The sequence below is a fragment of the Rhopalosiphum maidis genome, chromosome 4, assembly GCF_003676215.2.
Source record: "Rhopalosiphum maidis isolate BTI-1 chromosome 4, ASM367621v3, whole genome shotgun sequence".
NCBI lineage: Eukaryota > Metazoa > Arthropoda > Insecta > Hemiptera > Aphididae > Rhopalosiphum > Rhopalosiphum maidis.
The window spans coordinates 27,433,719-27,457,487 of NC_040880.1; the positions used below are offsets into that span (position 1 = coordinate 27,433,719).

The 23,769-nt window shown below is 33.3% G+C and overlaps 1 protein-coding gene across 3 annotated transcripts in view; it reads right to left on the reverse strand.

Annotated features, from left to right (window-relative positions):
• Positions 1-23,769, reverse strand: part of LOC113550512 (protein piccolo-like) — a 134,263-nt gene that overhangs the window by 14,247 nt on the left and 96,247 nt on the right. Inside the window, exons 1-3 of one of the 3 annotated variants that reach the window (XM_026952389.1) lie at positions 20,834-21,243; positions 9,469-10,321; positions 8,509-9,358 (exon numbers count right to left, since the gene is read on the reverse strand). In XM_026952389.1, coding sequence (XP_026808190.1) covers positions 8,509-9,358; positions 9,469-10,304 — 1,686 coding nt within the window. In that variant the 5' untranslated portion in view covers positions 10,305-10,321; positions 20,834-21,243. Of the gene's footprint in view, positions 1-8,508; positions 9,359-9,468; positions 10,322-20,833; positions 21,244-23,769 lie in introns of those variants that run through there. The other 2 variants (XM_026952390.1, XM_026952388.1) reach the window with 2 other exon arrangements.

Sequence of the window (23,769 nt, forward strand, 5' to 3'; positions counted from 1 at the left end):
AACTATATTTTCAAACTTTGTAATCAGTGTCTTTAACACTTCCTTTTGTTCATAAAATATTTATACAAAATGGATTTCGACTCCGATCACCTAGTTGTACAATATAGCGTTTCTATAAGAATAGGTAAAATAATAATAGCATATCTCAACTCTATAAAGGTTATATATTTTATTGTTTATTATTAATTCGACTAGTTTAAAACCAAACTAAACCAATTTAAATAAACATAATATGTGTATGTGTATACTATTGAAATAAAAGATAATAAACTAGACTCGGTTAACTGTAATGTGGATCCAACAAACTATACGAATAATAATATTAATAAACCTAGTTAATTCGTAATAGTGGGATGGGCTGGGGAAATGTACGGGGTTATGTAACGATTTCATAACTGTCAGACACAATCTAAAAGGGTATATTAATATTATTATAATATACAATAATTTATAATTTGAAGTGTAAAAAATAATGTTTCATACGTGTATGAGCGTGTTAATTTTACCGCATCGGGAATATACGCTAGTAATTGATTATTATTATTATTATTATTACACAACCTTTGAAAACCATCGAGAAACTGAACGGAAAGGAAGTCATTGACGTTTGAACATAGACGTTATAATTATAAATGTATAACATCATTTACATAATAGAATATTATAATATTTCATCGATATTCAGGCGGTATAATATTATATAAATAACCTTAATAACCACACGGAGTGTTTTTGATCAACCAACGCCACCTTAGATGCTATCACACAAAATATTAAATTTACAATAGGTATCATGAATAAACAAGTAATATAATTATCGTTTACCGAGTAGTTTCTCATCGATTTAGGGACAAAAAATTTATGGCACGTATTTTTGTATTTTAACAATGATCGTAGTGGCGGTGGCGGCGCCCAGTCAAATGATCCAAGCCTATGCCATGATTGTGCGGTCTGCCGTCTACGTATAGCACGTGGCGGGGATAGAATTTTTCTCGTCTCATCCAAGGTGAGACGTGCAAGAGTAAAAACTCGATAGATAAACTTCGACCTAATCTAAAATTACGACGTCGATTAATATTATCTACTAGCTCATTCATTGTTTCCGCGCGCGATTGACCTTGTTCACTTAAAACAGTCGTCAATCGGTCCTTGGTCCAAGCCCGAGTGAGCAAACATGAAACAAATGATAGTACAAATAATGGTACACCCGAAGATAGGATAAAGTATCAAAATACTCTAATAGCCTTAATTTAAAAAGAAAAAAAAAACATATACCGTTTTTCACAGTAAAAAATATACACTGTAAATAAACCATAAAAGAAAATATTTTTCTTGAATTTCAAACGATTTTACACTTTCTGCGTTGGTGAATACATAAATACGTAAAAATGTAGTAGTATTAAAAAACAAATACTTTTTAAAACAAAAATCCATAGATATAATGTCTATATTATAAAATAATAATATGCTGTTTTCGTTAGTAACACGACATGGAATTGTATAGGTTTAATTTTTAAACATGACGATAATCGTTATTTTGCAATTGTATATGTACCGTATAGGTATACGATTTTACTCAATGAGGCCCAATAATTTTTTTTGATGTCAAAATAAATAAATATACACCAGCGGTTGCAAAATCCCAACACCTTTTTTATATCCAAGTATCACCTAATAATTTTAAACATTTTCACGTACCACTATATTACTTTATTTTGGAGAAAAAAGTGACCCACGCTGGTTATATTAAACGTGCATAAAGAATAGACGCTACAGTGTATATATATATATATTATCACGTAGTTATTACTTATTTAGTTACCTATTTGCAAATAACCCAATCGCGTAGAAATCTAATACAAAAATGCTAAAATAATATAGAAAGAAAAAATATGGGATAATTAGTCACGGGTATTATTTAAAAATTAATATTTATAAAATATTTTCGTCAGACCCGGTAATACAAGCATAATACAACACCTGAACTAGAACGCAGGAATCATTTTTTTTATTTAAAACCCGGGACCTGCCTGCCCAGGCTTTGTAACATATCAATAATCGATAAAACCAATCTATCATTGACGGTACCTATGTACTATACATAATATTCCACTATCACCGCGTTCCATGTAAACTGTGTATTTAACAGCGTTAACACATTATATGTCGTTACGAGTCAATTCTGAACACAGTGATAGTATTAATATTTCGAAGAATAAACACCGAATATGAATTATTCTGTAGACTGTAGAGTAACCCTCAACCAGCCTTAAAAGGGTATATAATATTGTTATACACCCAAACTGTAGTGGCATTATTAGCTATTGTTTATACACAAGAATAATAATTTAACGAGCACTGATCAGAATAAATAATAATAATTATATTACATAATAAAACGTATAATATATTAAATAGGTAATTAATATGACGTAAAACAAATAATTAAAATGTTAACATTTAATATTAGTTATTATTACTATTATAAGTATTTTTACGACTTTATACGATGGGGAACTAAACGGAATATCATAAGTCCATATAATAATATGATTATTATAATATGCATACGAAAAAAAATTATCAAGCAAACACAACGGAAGTGGCACATTATTGAATATGTCCGAATTATAATATCCTTGGCGAGAATAAGAGATATTCATTTTTACAACGAACGTTTCCGATGCACACACATAATAATAAGAAGAAGACGCGTGTACGGTGGCAACGATAACAACTACACGATGGGCGGAGTGTCGTTACATGAATGGTAATCGTTATTTTATTGAACACCATTTCTAAGAGCCAAGAATACGAATAATATTATATTTACTACAAAAAAATCCTACTACGAGCACACATACATGAACTGCACATATACTTATTTAGCGTAATATAAATATGCGTACAACTAGACCTGGAAGACCGTTAATTTTCTTCCTAGGAACGCCATCGCGATATAATTTGAAACGTTGTTGGAAAAATTTACGAAACAAAGTAATAGGAGAATCGGCTTACCAATGTCATTTTCGATTCACCTACTTTACTTTTTTCGTCCGAGTGTATTAACAGCATTGTTGTGTGAGTTTCCTAACTACGATCGCCGTCACAAAATACGTAAATTATGTGCAAGAAACATTTTTCATCCGTCCATTAAAAACAGAAGCGCGTGGGTTTAATGAAGTCTTTTGTTCTTCGATATTATTTTATAACGTCTGATTACAAATAGAAACCCTCCCCTATTCAGCACCAAATCATAGTACTGAACTACAATGTAATAAATATTTTCTAATCTCAAACACTTTGGGAAAGTGGGAAATGTGTACATAGTGTTTGAGGAATAAAAATCTCCCACCGGCCACGGTATCACTAGAAAAAAACGCCGTAAAAATAAATATTAACGATTAAAAAGTAATACCAGGCAAAAGATTATCATCTGTGTGAAAATGTTTTACTAAGGGAGAACAAATGGGGAAATTACTTACCATGTGCGGCAAACAAAACGAAAGTGTTGTACCTAGTTTCTAATTTACAATCATTTTTGATGAGACCTATTATTAATTAAAGAAAAACAATATGCACAATATTATCCATTTGATCTGCAGTGGAAATGCCACGGTAGTTGTATTGATAGTTTTTTTTCAGCAGTGGCGGTAATAATAATATTATTAATAATTTTACCGGTCATGAGGATTTATTTAAAAGACATATTAATGGCTAATAACATCTATTAATATATACGACAGTCATACGTATATTGTTGGTGCTATTCATTTTGATAAAACAAGCAATTTTATAATCGCGATATGTAATATAAAACGTGCTCTCAAATAATCACGACAGATGTGTGAGATATGCGTAAACACGTAATAAGTATTAACTAATAACTTATTATATCTCGGAAAAAATCAAAATTATTTAAATATTTTACGTAATCTAGATTCGGTCAATAAACTTTTTATTACACACTCGATCGATCGTCCATTATTATCGACGAATCTCAATGTCATCATCATGCCAGCCATTCAATATCACAAATCATAAGTAAGAATTGACGAATACGGTAAAAATAAATAAATAAATAATAAATGAAAACCATGTGATGATATATAATAGCCGTGTAAAATTCGCAAAGGCTCTGGAAAAGACACGTGGAAAAACAGAGAGAAAACACGTCGGCGCACGCAACACACTGCGGTTTGTTTCATAATACGAGTAGGTATAAAAAAAATCACGTATCCGCGTATATTGGCCCCGATTCGCATCCGTTGGAATTTGATATTTTCGTATACGATATACCGATGTATTATTATCGGAAAACCGGATGTCGCAGACCAGCGTCGCGTGTCGTCTTCTCAACGACCGGACAGAAGAAATAGCGGACACACAACGACGAGAATCGGTTAATAGAGTTACGTGAAAATAATAAATTTCACCAGGCGTGCGCGCATCGTATTTTATAGTTAATATCGTATATACAGAGTGATGCACCAAGCGCGCTCACCCTTTTTTCTCTTTTCAATAATGCTGTAGTTTTCCAAAAATCTTGAGATTTTTCATATTATTTTAGCAATGTCCTGTAGAGACACAAAATAATTTTATTTTTTTTTTAAATTATCGTTAACGTATCAAAAATCCAATTTACTATAATAATAGTTTTTGATTGATGTAACTTTGTATAGTATAATAATGGATTTGGAAAATAAGAGGCTAAGTGGTAATTTGAAAATTTTAGTAAATAATATTAATTTATCAATATTTATAACATATAAAAATAATAAAATTAAATACTATTAAAAAAAAAAATAATAATAAACTACAATACTATACATCAAAGTTATATTTTAGTAAAAAAATGTTAAGTACTAACTATTTGTTCTTATTATAATATACACTTTAATAATTTTCACGTTATATTTAGATAAATTGAAATTATAAAATAAATATATATGTTTAACTAATCACAGAAATAAAAGGGTTTCCATTTAAAAAAATATTTCAAGTGGTATAGAAAATCTTAGATATTCGAAAAAAATATTTTTAAATTTCAATTAAAAATCCCAAAATTCAAATTTTAAATAATTCCAGTGTTAAAGAAAAAAAGGGATGGGCGTACTTGGTGTATCACTCTGTATATTATACACACCACGCAACAAACAACGACGACGACGGGTAACCATTGAGTAGCGGTGGCAAAATGTGAACGGAATAATAATAACATTGGCATAGATGGCGATCGGCGTAGCGGCACAGAACTTGAACGAATGCGTAATAAATGAGTATACCATCGTGGGCGTCATTCCATCAAAAAGAGTATAAGTATAGTTTCATAGGACTGTTTCTTATTTTCCAAACGCGCGACAACTGATAAAAAAAGAAATTTCAATTTTTAAAGATATTCTTTGAATATCTAGGGAATGATAGTGACTTAGTTCAGTGTTATATTTTTGTGCCAAATTGTTGAGAAAATAATTATTATCCAACAGCGTCGTAGGTCCGATTACGATTTTAATTTTCGCTCCCCATCAAACCAAAACGTTCGAACAAGATTAATGTTTAAGTGCACGATTTGAATGGTTTGTCTATTCTTCCATCTACAGAACGATCGAACCACAAAAAATTATAACGATTAACGGTCCAACTAAAATTGTAAACATATAAGTAACAAATCATTTAATAATTTTGAGTCCAGGGACTCTGCGCATGAATTAAGTAATATACGTATTATCATTAATTGACGCGGGCAAACGAACGTACAAAATGCAAACCGTCGTACGAAAGGAAAACAGAAATATTCCGGTCAAAACGAAAGCATTGGTTCGACCGGCCGAGATGTGAATGGTGCATATGGGGTGGGAGAGAAAACGAAGAAGGGGCCAACGACAACATTGACTTTGACTTCACGACGAATAAATAATCAACGACCGAGGTCACGTGTGCCTACTATATAATACTATACAGTATTATACGACGCCCGTTTATCCATATTCTATTTAGACTTAAATATAATGTATACCTATAATATATGTATAATATACAAAAACTACAACAATAGTAAACAGAGAAACAAGAACTACACGCGCCCGCCAAGAAAATCGACAGAATTTTATGACAATTATATAAGAATTTTTTCAGGATTACGGACAGATTGAAAACTTATATTACTCATTTGTTTTATGTTCGAACTAGCGACTTGAAGCAGACCCTAATGCATATTATATTTTAATATTTATGTTGTCCCGATAATAAAAATTATCCCACAAAAATTCTATGGTTCCCAATTTGGTTGGTTCGTGGTTCAATGCAAATAATTCCAAAAATAAAAATACAATTCTAATCGTTTAAACACTTTAAACTAAGATATAAGAATTATTTTAAATACAAATATAATCATAAGTAAAATTTAATATCTAATAAAAATTATGATTTAGAAAAAAATGTGAAAAAAAATGTCATGTTTCTCCTCTCTTGTTCTTACTTTGATTGTACTAAAAAATATCTAAAGTTATTTAGAAAATTGCGTTATTTACTCTAATTTTAGAAAATGATCATAAAGCCATTGAGAATACTTCCGATTTCTGAAATTCTAAGGAGGTATGCTATGACATCAATTTAACTATATTCTATATACACAAAAAGTACAACCGATGTTTCTATAACATTAATATAATTAAATCAAGGTAAATAATTGAATCTAAAATGATGTTTTGACACACGCAATGGGATACGCGTTGGCAAAATGTATAATTATTGACTCAGTGTAAATGCCGTTAATGGTGATTTTATAATAAAAACCAAGTTTAAAAGTCACGATGAATCATTAAATGGGGCAAACGTGCATCATTATTCATCATAGTTAATTATTGTTATGTATATTTACGAATGTACTTACAGACGAATAGACGATACGTGCATGTGTTCAGTGTGGGTCGCGACGCATGTGCAGGCAGTTAGCGGATACGGATCGAAGAAAACACGTTGAACACGGTAAACGATTACATCAAGAATGGGAAATAAAATCACAGAAATGAAGTTCGGACCGAAATATAAAACGATAAACAAACTACACCAACAACGACAACAACGATAACAAACGACAGGTGGTCTCAGTGATCTAAATAAAGATTCGTTTTTTCCTTAAGCCGGGTCTGACCAGTACTGCCACCTCCCCATCTCATTAACGTAAAAGGTAAAACGTAGGCATAACAATTACCCAGCTATTTCTAACAAAATTAATAACGAATTATGAAGGTAGGTAAACTTCGGAAAAACCGTTTTAAATATTAGAAATTATAGCGTAGTTATATATTTTGACGAGAAAATATCGATTATCAATGTACTTGACAATCGTATACAAATAAATTAGTAAACACGTGTTTATAATAATATATTATACAAACATAATAAATAATATAATATTTATTGAAGTAATAAAAAATTTAAATAATAACGATAGAACCCCTATCTTAGTATAGTTCTGCATGTTCCGACATGTGGATAAATTAATCGTAATAATAAATTATTAAAATAACCTAATCGAAAGAAATACAATCGTCACGTCATTCGATATACCGATATTCGATATTATTATTAATAATGATGAAATCAATATCAATTAACCGTAAAATTACATAAAATTGAACACAAAATATGTGTTAACGACCTTTGAACATAATTGGGCAGGTCGTCGTGTCACGATGTAGGAAAAAAAATTCATAAAAAAAAACACGTGGAGGGGCGTCGACCAATATGATACGTTTTTTCGTCTAAAAACAAAAGGCGGCGGCGACAGGCGAGGGACGAGGGTTCTACGCGGAAAAACGATTATTTGGTCGACGGAAATTGTTCGCGTTCGTTGTGCGAAAACATTCAATTAATAATAATTGTTTTGGTTTCCAATTACACCCGTTTGCGCACAGTCGTCGACAGCATTGCCGCCGCGTATGCGCACGCGCATTTTTCGATATTTCACAGCAGCCGCTTATACGCATACAGACACGTAGGCACGCAGCCAGTGATTTAGGCGTGGACTAAAAACACGTAAAATGACTCCAAAACCTAACATAACGACCGACATTGTTAACCACTGACCACCGTGGTTAATAAAGGTATATAGATTAAAGATTAAATGAGACGTAATTTCCGTTTAGCAGCATTGTATAGGATGTAGAACTTTTGAATATTGCATATATGGTATTGCATGTTTTGAAATAAATGTCCAAGACCAAAGTGGCAAAGTGCAATCGTCAACATTATGATTCTAACAACGTTTTTTGTGTTTTCATTGCTGAAACTTTTTATAAACATTTAAAATAAAATTCATAACGAACTATATTGTATTGCGATTTTGAATACTATTTTTAAGATCAACTCGATGTTTATTTCTTTTCAAGTATACGCATAATTAACAATAAACATTACGAAAAACACGTGAATTTGAATCTGTACACATTATTATGGTATATTATGTTAAAATTATATCGTATGTGCGTGCGTTACACCACTAACCTGTTGCAGTTGGCCGGCAGCAGTGGCCGGTCGAGCGGGCTGCGTGAGCTTGTGCAAGTTGAGCGGATAGTGTTGGGACTGTTGCTGTTGTCTGGACAACGAATGGTGTTGATGGTGCTGGGTGACCACGGTTGCCGGAAGCGACGACGAAGTTGACGGCGGCATCGGTGGTGGCCGGTGGTGGTGGTGGTAACCGTTGATGACCGCCGCTGCCGAGGACGACGACGACTGTTGCAAGAACGCGGGTGGCGCCCTGCCGTCGAACGCAGCCCAGCGGTGGTCCATGCTGGATACGATAATGGCGGGGGAAGCCTGCGACGACGATGGAGGCAGTGATTGCGGTGTTACGGCGAATGGCCTGTGATATGACGACGTGGACGAAGACTGGCCGCTGCCGCTGCTGCCGTTGCTACTGCTGCCGTTGCTGTTGTTGTTGCCGTTGCCGCCGCCGTCGTACTTTATCTGGAACGGTCTGGAATCCAAGTACGACGGCTGCACCGAGGCCGGACGTTTGTGATGACGATGATGATGGTCGTCTGACGACGACGACGATCTTTGAGGGAGGTTGTTGCTAAGTTGCTGTTGCTGCTGATGATATCGCAATGGTTCGGGTTTCTGCACGATCACTCGATTAACGTCGTGTTGCGCTGCCGCTACGGTCGCCGCCGCTGTTGACGAAGACGACGACGATGACGACGGTTGCTTGGCCTGAGCTATGGGCACCGCTCTGACACCGCTGCGGGGCTGTTCGAGTTTCGGGTCGTACCTGATGGCCAAGTGCGAGGATTGCAGTCCCGTCCCGCTGGTCACGGGTACTTCGGACTTTGGCCTCTCCAACGGTTGGAACCTGCTGAAAAAAACACGTATTCATCAAAAACCATATTCCAATACGGATAATGCATATATTTAACGCGTGTAAGACTTACTGTACACGGTCTATTTTTAAATGTAAACACTTACTTGGGCGGCGGCGGCGGCGTCTGTATGGGTTTGAACCGCAAGTAATCCCTGTCGATGGCCTGTTGTTGCAGGCCACTGTGCGACGTCCTGTTGTAGTAGTGTGAAGAATGCGGCGAAGGCGGCGGCGTCTCGGGCACCGACGGCTGCTGTTCTTTGGGTGCGGTGAACGGCGACTGGGGCTGCGGCGCGCCTGACGTCGGTTTGGGCACTACCGCGTACGGCGACTGCGGCGGTTTGGGCGGCGAATACTGTTTGCCCGAGGCCGCGGCCGGTGGCGATGATCGAGCGATCGACATCGGCTTAAACTGCGACGGAGGCGGCTGCTGTTGTTGTTTGACAGTCAGTGGCGGTGGCGGCAGTGGTTGTAACGTGTACGGCGACTTGTACGGCGACGGCGGTGAAGACGACGACGTAGAGGGCGGCAGCTGATGGAGCTGTTGCTGTTGGTGATATTGAAGCGACGACGGTGGCTGAAAGTGGTGGTGTTGGAATGCCGCAGGCTTGGGGTCAACGGCGGTGCGCGGATAGTGGCCCGGCGTCGAGTACGGCTGAAAGTTGTACCGCAAGTGTGGGTGGTAGCCTGCGAACCGGTCGGTGGCCGCCGCCGACGACGGTTCCGACGAGGACGACGATGACGACGACGACGAGTTCATCGATGACCTGCCACCGCCACCACCATTGTGGTGCAGGTGGTGCGACGGAGGCAACGGCGGTGGGAAGTGCAATTGGGCGGCCGCTGCTGCTGCAGCTGCTGCTGCGGTGGAGGCTGCATCCGTGGGGATACCTTGAAAGTATTTCCTAGTGTTTTCCAGCATGTTGCTAAATCCCGAGTCCATAATATTATTACTTCAGCCTGTAACAGAGACATACGACGTCTGTTAATAATGACATGATAATATATCACCGAAATCGAAAAAGAATTGTAATAACTAATAATATTGAATATATTGTGCGCATATTGTTTTTACATAGTGTATATGTGGAATTATTTGCGTTATAGACGGTTCATATAATGTGGTAGTCAGAAAAAAAAGCCCCGTATCAACTAAATACATTTTTGTAATATTATACATTTTATAATTTTTATTTTTTAAATAATAAACTTTTATTATATTATTTAAATTGTAATATAATTAGTTATTATTTAATGTGATATACTAGATGTATTTTTTTATAGTTACCTTATTAAAAAAATTAATGTAGTATACCTAGTAAAATAAATTAGGTGCATAATAATGCAATATAATATGAAAAAATAATTTAATTGATAAAAGACAACGATGGGTTAAATATATATTTTTTACAAGATTCCATAATGCATATTAATGTTTTAAAAATAAATATTATCCGAAATTTGGTGATTTTGAAAAATTTTGAACATGTATTATTATTGGCAGCGCGATGACCTGACTTATTACGCTATTTCTTTGAACACGGCCAAGTGCATTGTACGTAATAATATGCTCACCAACGTATTATTGATAAATCGTTAAGGAATAATTTTATGTTTATACTGTTGTGAATTGTTATGTCATTTTTATTCAGTTGTAATTATTTTAGAATTATAGTATCATATAATATATTGCATCGTAAATATATGAAAACTTCACGAATTTTAGAATAACTTATTTTCCACATTACATTTAAATTTTAAAACATGTGTATTCGACATAAATAAAGAAAATAAATGCTGTGGATTAGCCCTATCCAAGAACTGTAAAAAAAAAAAACGCTTAAGGGTTAGTAATATGCGGATTGTTTGCAAACTACACAACGACGGCATCGAGCGTAGGATGTTTCGTACGAAGGTATACTACAAGTTACACCTACCTGCAGCCTATTGCATGCACGCGACGTATTTATAGAACATAAAAATACATAATACGTGCGCTGTACAATGGAACCCGTATCGCGAGCTAGTGTAGAAATATATATATTATACCATACTCTCATATTACTACCTATATATTATATATATATTTATTATAAATTATTATTCTAAGCAACAAAAGATAATGGGAGAGGGGAAAAAATGTGGCTCTAGGTCAACGCGTCAAACGAACAACAATGGACGAGCAAATCTTTTATGTTCGATTCCAGCGCTCTATAGCTGTATCAGAGCATCATATCGGACTCGTTCAAACGATCACGTCGAGATATTTAACTGATAGTGGTAAGGTTAATAATTTATATTATACAAATACGAGTAAAAACTCTTATTCAACGCTGGTAAATGTATTTTATTATCCATTATCCAATATACATTTAATAAATAATGCAACCTTTAACTGCAAAATAGCTGACAATAGCTGATTATTAATTAACCACCAAATTATTTGAAATTATTGTATTATTTTATTGAACAAATTATTCAATAATATTAATTTCATCTGTTTTTTAATAATTTATATAGTAAATGATTATTTTTTAATTTTAATTAAAAAAAAAAAATGTAATATTTAAAAGAAAAAAAAATTATTACATTAAGTTAGTTAATTACAAATATCAGCTATTTCCATTATTCTGAATATGTTGAAATATTAAATATACGATCACACTGCAGCACGAATTTCGCAGTTGAGTAAATATATAATCGTTTTGTTTGAACTGTCATATAAAAAATAATCGTTTGGAATAGAAATGCAAGGATTTCAACTAATTCACAAAATTTAATTCATTAAAATGTGTATTTGATGTTATATTTAGGAAATAGGAATTCAAAATATTATAATCGAAAAATGTACATAGGCACATGTTAGACGTATGAGATGTTACAAAATTATGTAATTATCTTTTGATAACACTACACTATGGATATCAATGTAGTTTAACCTATTGTTTTTAAAATATGGAATGTTATTTTAAATTTATACTTTATAAATTACGGTTTATAGACCAATCTTGATATTGAAATTTTCAAGTAAATGTACTTCCACTCATTGAAGATATCAAATGGACATTAATAAGTATCGAACAAATAATACATCTACATATAGTGCATACTCCAAAAAAAATTTGTATTGTACATTTTGAGAATTTTTATTAACAGTTATGGGCAATTGACTATATTAGTGGCGCACAGTAGATTTTTCACAAAGGTGTCGAAAATATATATTTCGAGGTACCCACCCACCTCCATCAGTAAAATTTGAGTTTAGGCATAGTATAACTCTTTTTTTTAAGTATTTTAAGCCAAACGTATATGTTATAGCTTAAAAGTTTAAAACATATAAACGCTTTTACTGCTTTTAGATTTATTATATATAATATTATTATATTATTCAAGTTTTTGTATCAATACAAAATTATTTTTAATCAATTATTAAAAACTTGCTGCAGTAAATAAATTATTATAGATAAACAACTAATGAAAACAAGAAAAAATAGTTGTATCACTTGTATCCTTATGTCGAAATAGATCAAATGATATTATAATATAATATACGAACAAATTTCAGATCGACTGACGTTGAAACTAAGATAGCAAAAGACTTGACATTTTCATAATACCTTCGTAACACCGTCCACCAAATGTACGAAGAAAGGATTTTATAGGGATTTATTGTTTCACGAAAAACAAATATTTTTTGGTTTATATAAGGTTGCTATTGATAACAGAACACAGAATATAAAATATAAATTATGATTAGACATAAATATAGACATAATATTTTATACTTGGTCAAAATCACCCAAAAGACTTTATTAGAAATCTGAGTAGTTAACATTTTACGGAGATGGGATAAATTCATGGTTATTTAATTTATCATGTGCAACACAATATAGATTTTTCTTCTGACGATAAAATACTGATTGTGAAACAAATATATCATTTAAAAAAAAAATTTAAAAAACAATTTTAACAAACTTTCGCGTAACTTATAAACAAAATATTATTTAAATTAACCAAGTCGGTAATTTATCACGTATTCAGAGATCTATCTATATAAAAAATATGTCTACATTCTACATATTACAACGATTTGCGTTTATAATGTCGTATTCTGAAATACAAAACGTATAAAATCATTAACAATATTTCATAACTTTAATTATGAATTATTATTAATGCATTTGGATTAGGTTGGATTAAATATAATTATAATAATAATTTAAACTATTTAATACATAATACCGTCTAAACGCAAAATTGTTTGTGATAAGATGACAAGAGATAAAGTCTATAATACAAGAGAATAAATATTATTATGGTACTTTATAGTATATTATTATTATACATAATAATATTAAGAAAACAAGAAAAATAAATTGTACTTTATATAAAAAAAATTACGTGCAACGTGGTTATAATTATAGGTATGCTCGTATGATGTAACGCCGTGTCCTTGTAATATTCACTGCCATCGGCACGAGGACGACCAATACTGCATTTTTTCTCCCTCATCGTCTATATAGATCGAACTATTCAAATATTACGGGATTCGGTTACGTGAACAAACGTCAAATACACACACACATACACATACACACTAATATATTATATGTGTATATATATATATAAACAAAATATAAACTGTGAGTTTATAATATAAAACACAATTTATACGTCTCCGATTGCGGCCCGTTGTCGTTTTTAAGAAAATTCCGATTTTTCTCTCCTCTCTCGATAACCGTATTCCATATAAAAACCATACTTCACTGACTGGTTGAATAGAAAACACAATCGTATATTTAACAAACACCCCTGTGAGCGCATACAAAGAAAGATTAACGCGAGAGAGTACGAGACACAACTACACGAGTATATTATAGGATATAGGTATGTAGGAGAAAAAAATCGATATCAATAAAGTTGTATAAAGTGAATAATAAACAACAATTTAATAATTTATATATAAGTACATATAAGAATATTAATAATATCGTAGCTCGGTGACTAATAACATTATACAAAGACGAGCGTAAAAACAGATGAATATTGTACTACATTTTATAGGTACTTCATATTATAATATGAAAAATAATCGCTCGGCGAGTCTGTCATAACGACAACGACGATTCGGCGTGTTTATGGTAATTCGCATGATAGGCAAAACTGTGTTATTTTTTAGTTTCTTCCCCCTCCTCCTATACTATTAGACATATTTTTTTCGTTATATTATATTTATACCATTCGAACAAATCGGTTTTTTACATACTCGCACACATATTACGGCAACACTCGTGCGATTATTACGTTCGTAGACGTGAAGAGACAAGAGGTAGAGGAACAATGTATAACGGAGCGTTGACGTTGTTTTTTTGCTGCAATTTCGGTACGCTCCGATAGCGTGAAAAAAAATGAAACGTCAATATTTTTTTCCGCCAGTTTGCATATAAATTATCGTTGTAACGCCGGTTTTTGGAGAGAGAAACGCGGAGAGTGAATAGACCCCGATAACGAGGTTTTTACAATATTTACCGTCGAAAATTGGAATATTGCGAACGACCACACCACTGCCAGTGTATCTCATTTAGGAATTTAGACATTCGTGGCTACATTATTATGAAAAATGAAGCTATATTATGTTTAATGTTAGTTTATAGTTTACTTTAAACCTTCCTTCCAACCAACCATCATAATATTCAACGCTTGCACTTTTCCAACACGAAAAATTATAATATTATATTACTAAAATTATTTCTTTCAAGTTAAAAATACTTTAATTGTTTAAACTATTTTAATATTTCAAAAATAAATACATACAATTTCGTAATTCATATTGTAAATTTTTTTATATACAATAAATATTAAGTTCTTATTTTTTATCTGATAAAACATGAATGATGTAAATTATCACTTATTAATTATATTGTCAAAGTCTAACTATTTTGACGTAGTTAACTTTTATATATGTATAGTTCATATGGACCATAAAAATAAATTAAGTCTACTTTTAATTAATTTCCGAACGACAACCGAACTTTCATCAATATCGCATTAATGCAATAATTGCAGTAGTTCAATGTGCATGTGCATGATGATAAATAAAAAAATTCTGTAAGTGGTTTCAACTTCAAGTAAAATGCATAATACGTTTGTACGCAATGTAGACATAACGGGAAGGTTTTAATTAGGTCAGCTGTTAATTGACAATAATAATTTTTATAGGTAGTAGGTTTAAGAATTAATAAAATAAAACAGATACCGTATTTTTTTCTTACGATTTTTACTTTTTTATAGTCGTGAATAGTATTGAAAACCAATAAAAAGATCTATAGGACTCTATCTATCTAGGACTCCTTTTTCTTTTTTGAGTTTCCTTCCAATAAACATGTAATCAACAATATATAAATAATACTATATGTTGTACTTGTACACTGTTTTAAATGTTTTTATATTAATTATTATGTCGCATGTCGATCAGTGGTGTCGTCTATACGAACTCACGTGTATACACGGCAAATTAAACGATACGTCATAATATATAATCACTAATCGTATTATGAAGGTACAAGTATAAAAGTTTATATATATATATATATATATATATATATACACACGGATGAACGACAACTTCCGGTAAACGTATTTACTACACATTATGGCAGCGACCCACTTCTTCGTTCGGCGTTTCAAACGACTTCCGGCGGCGTCGAATGTGCGCGATTTGAAAAAAAATCATTTCTATTATAGTGGTGCAGTCGGCAGCGGCAGCAGAGAAAAAACGATCGATCGTATTTCGATTATCGTTCGTCATTTATTTATTAGTATTATTATTTTTTGTTATTATTATTATAATATACATACGTCATATGGGGAAAAATCAACAGGAAACTTTTTTTCTCCCATAGATTTTTATTGTATACATATACAATTGCGGATTTCAATACGCGATATATATTAAGTATACAACACTAGAAGCACTTTGCTTCGTAAATATTGGTTTCATTTGGTTTATTGTTGATTGTTATTACATAATTATACCATCGCTAGTCGCTACCACGACGTGTTTAGGTACAACGATAAATTATTAATTATTATTATACAACTCTTTACAAGCAATAATAATAACGTTAATATTTCCATGTCGTTTTTCTGTGTACACAGCTTCATGCATTATACAAATTTAGTAGAACTGGCATCATGTTATTTATAATATTTTGAACACTACGCAATAACTAGATATTTTATATTGCGAAAACTCACGAGACACAAAATGCGGCCCCATATAGTGTGTGTGTGTGTGTGTGGGGGGGGGGGGTGGGTTGAGTAATAATTCGTTCATCACACCAGCCGTATAATACCAATCAGGTAAACCGTTGTACTTAAGATAATTGTGACTTAATGCTGATCATTTCGTGACAACTGAAACAATAATCAAGAGGGTCGAGATTTTCTCAAACCAGAAATCTTCCAGGTTTTTTTCAATCCTCTAATAGTTTTCTCAATAAATATCTTAAAAAAGTATAATAATATAGATTATATTATTATACAATGTCAATTAATCGTCATCGCGACAAATATATTGTAAATATACGTATTATAAGTTAAAAGTTTATTAGTTATAACATATAAGTGTTATAATACTACGGAGCACCTTTTCACCGGCTCGCCGCTGATAATTTATGTAAAAAAAAAAATGTTTTAAAAGTGCTATTATTTCAAAGGCACGTAATTTATGAACAAACTGTGGCCATTTAACACGGAGTTGCTTTGAATGATCTTGCAATCATTATTATCTTTCGAGTCCCGCACCGAACACCTCATCAAATACTTAATTTGTTTTCGTTTATCTTACAGAGTTGTCGTTTGTTCACTAAGTTTTTTAGTTTCAGCGTATGGTTGCTGTATAATGAAAATAATTCAGATGACATCGGCAGTTATCATCTATTCTTTATTGTTTAACACTAACGTACACACAATATTGAAACTTTCTTTATTATTGCGTATTCTAATATTAAAATAATTATATGGAGCAGAAAAATGTCTCTAAACAAAACAAACAAAACTATCAACCAAGATTATGTCAGACTTTCCGAAGCAATGAAAAATCAGAATATCTAGAATAGCGTAAACGGAATTCCTCGAATTTTAAGTTAGCTATATATATTATCTAACTGGGTGTGCTGCATCGTACGTTTCCAATGTATACTGTATAGATAGGTCTATGAAATCTTATTTTATTATGATAATTTTCTATCGTCGTCGTCTTAGCCAAAATATAAGTTCGAATGATAAAGTTATTGATAGCTCTATAATAACGATATCCCACGGCGATGTAGTGACGACTATTGGTAATACACTAATACATACAAATATATAATAAGTAATAACAGTATACATCACAAATACTTATATTGTATGGACAGTATATTATATTACATGTCGTACTAAGAGTAAGTAAACGTGCCTTTGATAATCAATATATTCAGGTAAAATTAGTCGAACAATCAGAATTAAAATTAAATAATATTGTATAATATTTATCATAATTGAATAGAGGTACATTACACCAGCACCACAACCTAAAATATTTTCTTTTAAATTGGTACCATACATTAGTAACCGAGTCGTAACCATTCGTAACTACGATTTTGAAATTCGTAACCTAAACCAAGTACCAGAAAAACCGTTTTCCGCAAACGGGTACCGGATTAACGTGTAGTAAATACATTTACCGGAAGTTGTCGTTCATCCGTAGATATATATATACATTAATAACTGTAAAGGTATCATATCTATGTGCTGTAAATTACGATTCTTTATAATTTGATGTTTATTTTTAATTGTTCTCAGTTTTTTGCATACAGTACTGTGAGTACTGACATCAATTTGATAATGTTGATGAGAACCAACATTGTTTATAGCACCGACTGCAGTATAATAGTAAATAGGGTGCTGAGTAGATATCGAATATAGGAGGGAGTAGACGATGACAACGATGCGATCGAAATCCGGTCGGAAAGATGATGATCGAGGCTGCATGCGAAACGTGGGCCTGGGTCGTATAATATATAGGTATAATAATATGTACATTGTACATATTGTATATTATACTGCACGAGGCACTATCGTAAACCATATAAATATTAATGGGCAAACCCGTCGATAAATCGAAAAGATTACGTGACGAACTCGACATAATTTTTTTTCCCTTTTTTTCGTGCAACCAGTGCAACAATATTATATTATGTTATTAATCGCATATATGATAGTATTATAATTTAAACATTATATTATATACATCATATATATATATATATAACTTACAGTACATTTGAAATTAATAAAACGTTCCATTTAAATATTTAATATAATAAACATAAAGCTATAATTAATCGAATAATCATACGTTATTAATTAAATATAATTATTGTATATTTATATGATTATAAATACATACAAACTACACACTGCAAACACAGCTATATTATAAGTTATACAGTATGCAAAATACAAAAATGTACTCTTTGAGTGGTATAACGCTGTTATTAACATGCACATGGCTTTACATACTTTGTGATGTGTTGATTATTTTATTTTATGTATATGCATAAAATAATATAATCACTCATCAAATATATTTTTCTACACGCATATAGGTTACCTATAAATTACATTATTTATTTAAACTTAGGTCTACTGACGCAGGGGGTTTGAAATCGAATTGGTATGTGTGGATAGTAATAATATTCTTACGTGGTGTAAAAGCGTACAATGTTTTAATCGGATTTAAAATATAGGTACCTAACCGTTATTAAAACGCTGCAGTGTTGCTGTTACCCAATTTAGATGCACTCACCACACACGATTGTTTTTAAACAATCAAAATTGCGTTTTCGAATTACGAACTTAAGTTGCGATTAGATTTAACTAAAAACATTGCAAAAACATAAGATGTGAAAAATTGTATTTAAAAAGTGTGGATCACATCACGATAAATGTCGAATAATCATGAACAATCAGTTAGGTCATTACAACATTTTAAAATTTCGACTTATCGTATTATACACTTGACTAAAAACTACTAGAATCGATCTAGAATAAGAAATAATACAGGGGCTGAATTAGCTATTTTTAGATTTCAAATTTGCAATGATTATTTTCTCGTTGATTATTTAATGTATAACATAATATCCACTAGTCTTATTAAATACTATTAATTAATACACTATTCTTATCTATAATATTTTATATATTATGTTAATACAACTATTAGTATTAATAAATATTTATACGCGCATATTTTTTGTCTACACACTACCCTTTCTATAATCCATAATCCATCGCTGATCGCGGCTACAATCATTATTGCACATATTAACGGGCACGTGTCTATAGAGGATTTGCAACCGTCAATTCTCCCACAGATAGATATAATACCTACATCATTATATTGTATTTTACAGTACGTACATGCGGAATAATAATTATTGCGTCGATTGCAAAAATCGATCGAAACACGCGGCATTTGTCGTCGTCGACACAGACCAGCCAGACCGATGTAATAACATTATAACCGTATCGTATTTTGGCCTGTTTTCAAATGACGACCGACAAGCCAACCGCACTATGTTAGTGTATGACGCTCGACGCCGGACCGATTTCACAACGATAATATTATTATTATAATAACGATTAACGAGTCTTATCCTCAACGCGCACGACGAGGTGTACTACCGGATCCAAGGTCGCTACGGCAAAGGACGTGTCCCGTGCTCGCCCAGAAAACTGCGTCGGACCGATTTCCTACGACCAAAGACCACGTTGTTTGTAATATACACGGCCGTCAACATAGAAAACATTAATTTTTTATTATTATTTCTATTTGGGTATAACACACATAATATTGCATATACACGCAAAACCGTCGCACCTGTCGCGCGTATATATGAGGCCCACACAGCCACACATAATGTACTACATATTATATTATATTATTATTTTATAATATTATAAAAACACTGTCGTTTGTAGTCGGATAACGGGTAATTACTAGCTGTATGAATTATTAACGGAGTTTTTAATACAATACAAACACTTTTCGAATTTCGAGTACATAATACATAATAATGCGTAATATATAATATGTGTGTAAGGCGGTTGTATACACAATAATAATAAACGATCCTTGATTTGATAGAACGCAAGCGTAGTTTTTTTTATAAATACGATTTATAGCACACGCTCATATTCGAACAACGATTTACGACAAAATCTCGTAATTTGAAAAATATAATATACGACGGCGACTAACCGTCGCGGAATTTCACGCAATCGAACGGCAAACGTAGAATATCACTCACTTTCTCGCGCTCTCTCTCGCTACACGACGACGCGTAACGTACATACGGCGAGAGAAGAAATAGTTGATCTCTCGGACAGTGGTAAAAAATGAAAATAAAAAAAATTGTCGTGTACCTTTGAAAAAGGTCTCGGAGACTTCCATCGGAAGGCGGCGGCGACGACGGCGTAGGCGACCGGCAATAAAGCGATTTTCGACCGACCGTGCTTGCAGTAACAGTAGCGACGTCCGTTTTCGGCGTTCGCGATACGCGCACATTGTTTCGTTCCGGCGGCCGATCGACCGACCAGACGACGGCTGTGAACGGCGAGAAAGGATGTGAAAATGAAATGGAAAACACACACACTACGGTCACGCGTTCCGTGAAAATATTAAACGAACTGCATGCGAGGCGAAGAAAAATAAATAATCAAACCGAACGCACCAAAAACACCTCGGCAAACACGAAACGACGACGACGACGACGACGAAACGATGAACTGACGCGGCGCGGCAACACTGACGTAAACACGAGAAGTGTAACGCTCGGCCGTCGCAGTAGAACTGTGGTAGCGTAGTGTATACGGTGTAACCGCCGACGACAAGCGCGTGCGCGCACGCGCATTACGCATGCATCGCACGAAAACACTCGCGCCCGCGCGCACGTTCTCTCTACGTAAAAAGGCGGTGGTGGCGGTGGTGGCGGACGTACGGTATACGCGGTATACGCGGCGACGACGGCGACGACGACCGGACGAGAACTAGGCCATGGCCCACATAGCTCTTGCACGCCGCACCGTACGTGTATATTGTAAATTATAATATTATATACATATATAATAAATATATAAGTGTGTGTGTGTGTTGTGCACAGGTATAGTATCGCCGTCACGTCGACCTTCGGTTTTTACTGGTTTTGACCCCGCCGCCGCCGCCGCGGTGTTCGTTTTCAGCGAAACCGGTTTTGTGATATTGCTTGCCGCGAAAACGCGCACGGGCCGAACCACGACTGACTGCCACCGCCCGACGATCGATGTTTGCGTGCCGATAGCGATAATGATAATTATTATTATTATCCGTCTTATTCGATCGTCGTCGTCGTCGACCACGCGCGCGCGCGTATTGTTTTCGATTTCGTAGAAGTTACCCCCCGACGGATATATCGCTCCGATGGACTTTTGCTTTCCGGCATCGCACAATAATAATATCTCATGAGCAATAGCGATCTCGAACGCTACGGCGCGCTTTTCACGTACGATCAGATAGCTCGGACGAGACGGTTTTGTTACGACGTCGAACACACGATGATACACCGCAGGACACTCTCGATGTACAATCGACTATATTTATACTTGTTACGTTTTCAATTTGAATTTAATAATAATATTTTGTAAATATTAAGTATATAACATTTGCGTATACTTGGATAATGTATTAGACATTTCGTACGATTTGGAAAACCGTAAATGGACATTGGAAATAATTTAATATTCAGAAAAGTCACCAGCTGAGCAAAGGTTACCTATTTATTATAAAAACTAAGTATTTCTCCGAAATAACGACGTGTACACAGGGCGTGTTATTATAATATTTCTTATGAAGTGGGGTGAACAGGTTAATGCCATTTCAAATAAAATACAAAAAAAGGTTTGTGTTATAAAGCTATAGCGTAATAATACCTACTATTATAGTCTCAAAAGATCAAAACTTATGAAAGTAATAATCTATATGCTACAAAGAATCATTCATTACATACGGAATAATAGTATGTGGGGAGAAGTTGCATTTTTTTAACACTAACGCTATTACAAACATGACAGAATACTGTAGTTAGAGTAGCCCCAACAAATGTAACCAATGAAATTGACTAAAAAGTTAAGCGAGGATTTTATTATAAAATACATAAAAAAATTATATTTAAAATCTACAGCATCTTTTATAAAAACCACCATTCACTAGAGTTAGTTTACATAGAGCCAACACTGACATGCTGAAAAAGTTGGCCATCAATAAGTCACAAAAATAGGTACTTACTTACACGAAAAACAATATGAGTTTCACAGGATAAAAATAATAAATCTCAAACTTGATGCCAAAAATCTATTAACTATAATTAGTAAAAATATTAAAAATAATATCAAGGTATCATTATTGTGTATTAAAAAAAATTATGTTCGTTTCCTAGTTTGCCCAACACTAATAAATCAAATTATCTATATACGGTATTATTTTGTTTTGACTATATAGTGACTACCATTCAATGCGAGATTTCGTTCATTGGTTTTCAAAATGTACTGCGCGATCATCTGACTGCAACTATAGCGTCCTGACCTAGCACAAGAACGATGACGCATCATTTAATTAATCGAATTTATTCCACTCAGTTTTCGATTGATTGCTCCGAACTGGATTTTACGCGATAACCATCATCATATATATTTTATAGGAGGCTCACCTCCAAAATATATTCAAATTGATTATAACCGGTTGAGGTGTAAACACATCACGCATATATAGGTATATAAATGCATTTTTTTATTTTTTTTTCTGACCGAAACGTGTATACATACTATACACATGAACTATTATAATATACGTGATGTTATATTATTGTACAGTACAAACGCATTGTAATCCACAGAAATACGCTGTACAATATTATAATACATACTATTATCTTTATACTGACGTATGGAAATAGCACGCATATTAAATTAATATTATTCATAACGATATAATATGATAATAAAAAATAAAAATACATTCGTATTCTATTATATATTTTGGTGGAATAATAAATATTTTGTATTCCGCCGTATTAAATTAAACAAAATATTAATTACTGCAGTTACAGTGGACGTAAATACAAGACAGATGTATATAATGAACACTTGGTTAAAGATTTCAATAATATAATATTATTAAGAAGTCAATGAGAAAATATATCAAAATACATTTTTGACAGTCACAAGAACATACAAGAACATATAAATTGCATTAAAACTTATGTTTAATTGAGTACGTATATATATATATATATAACGCAATAAAAGCTAAACAAATAATAACCCCT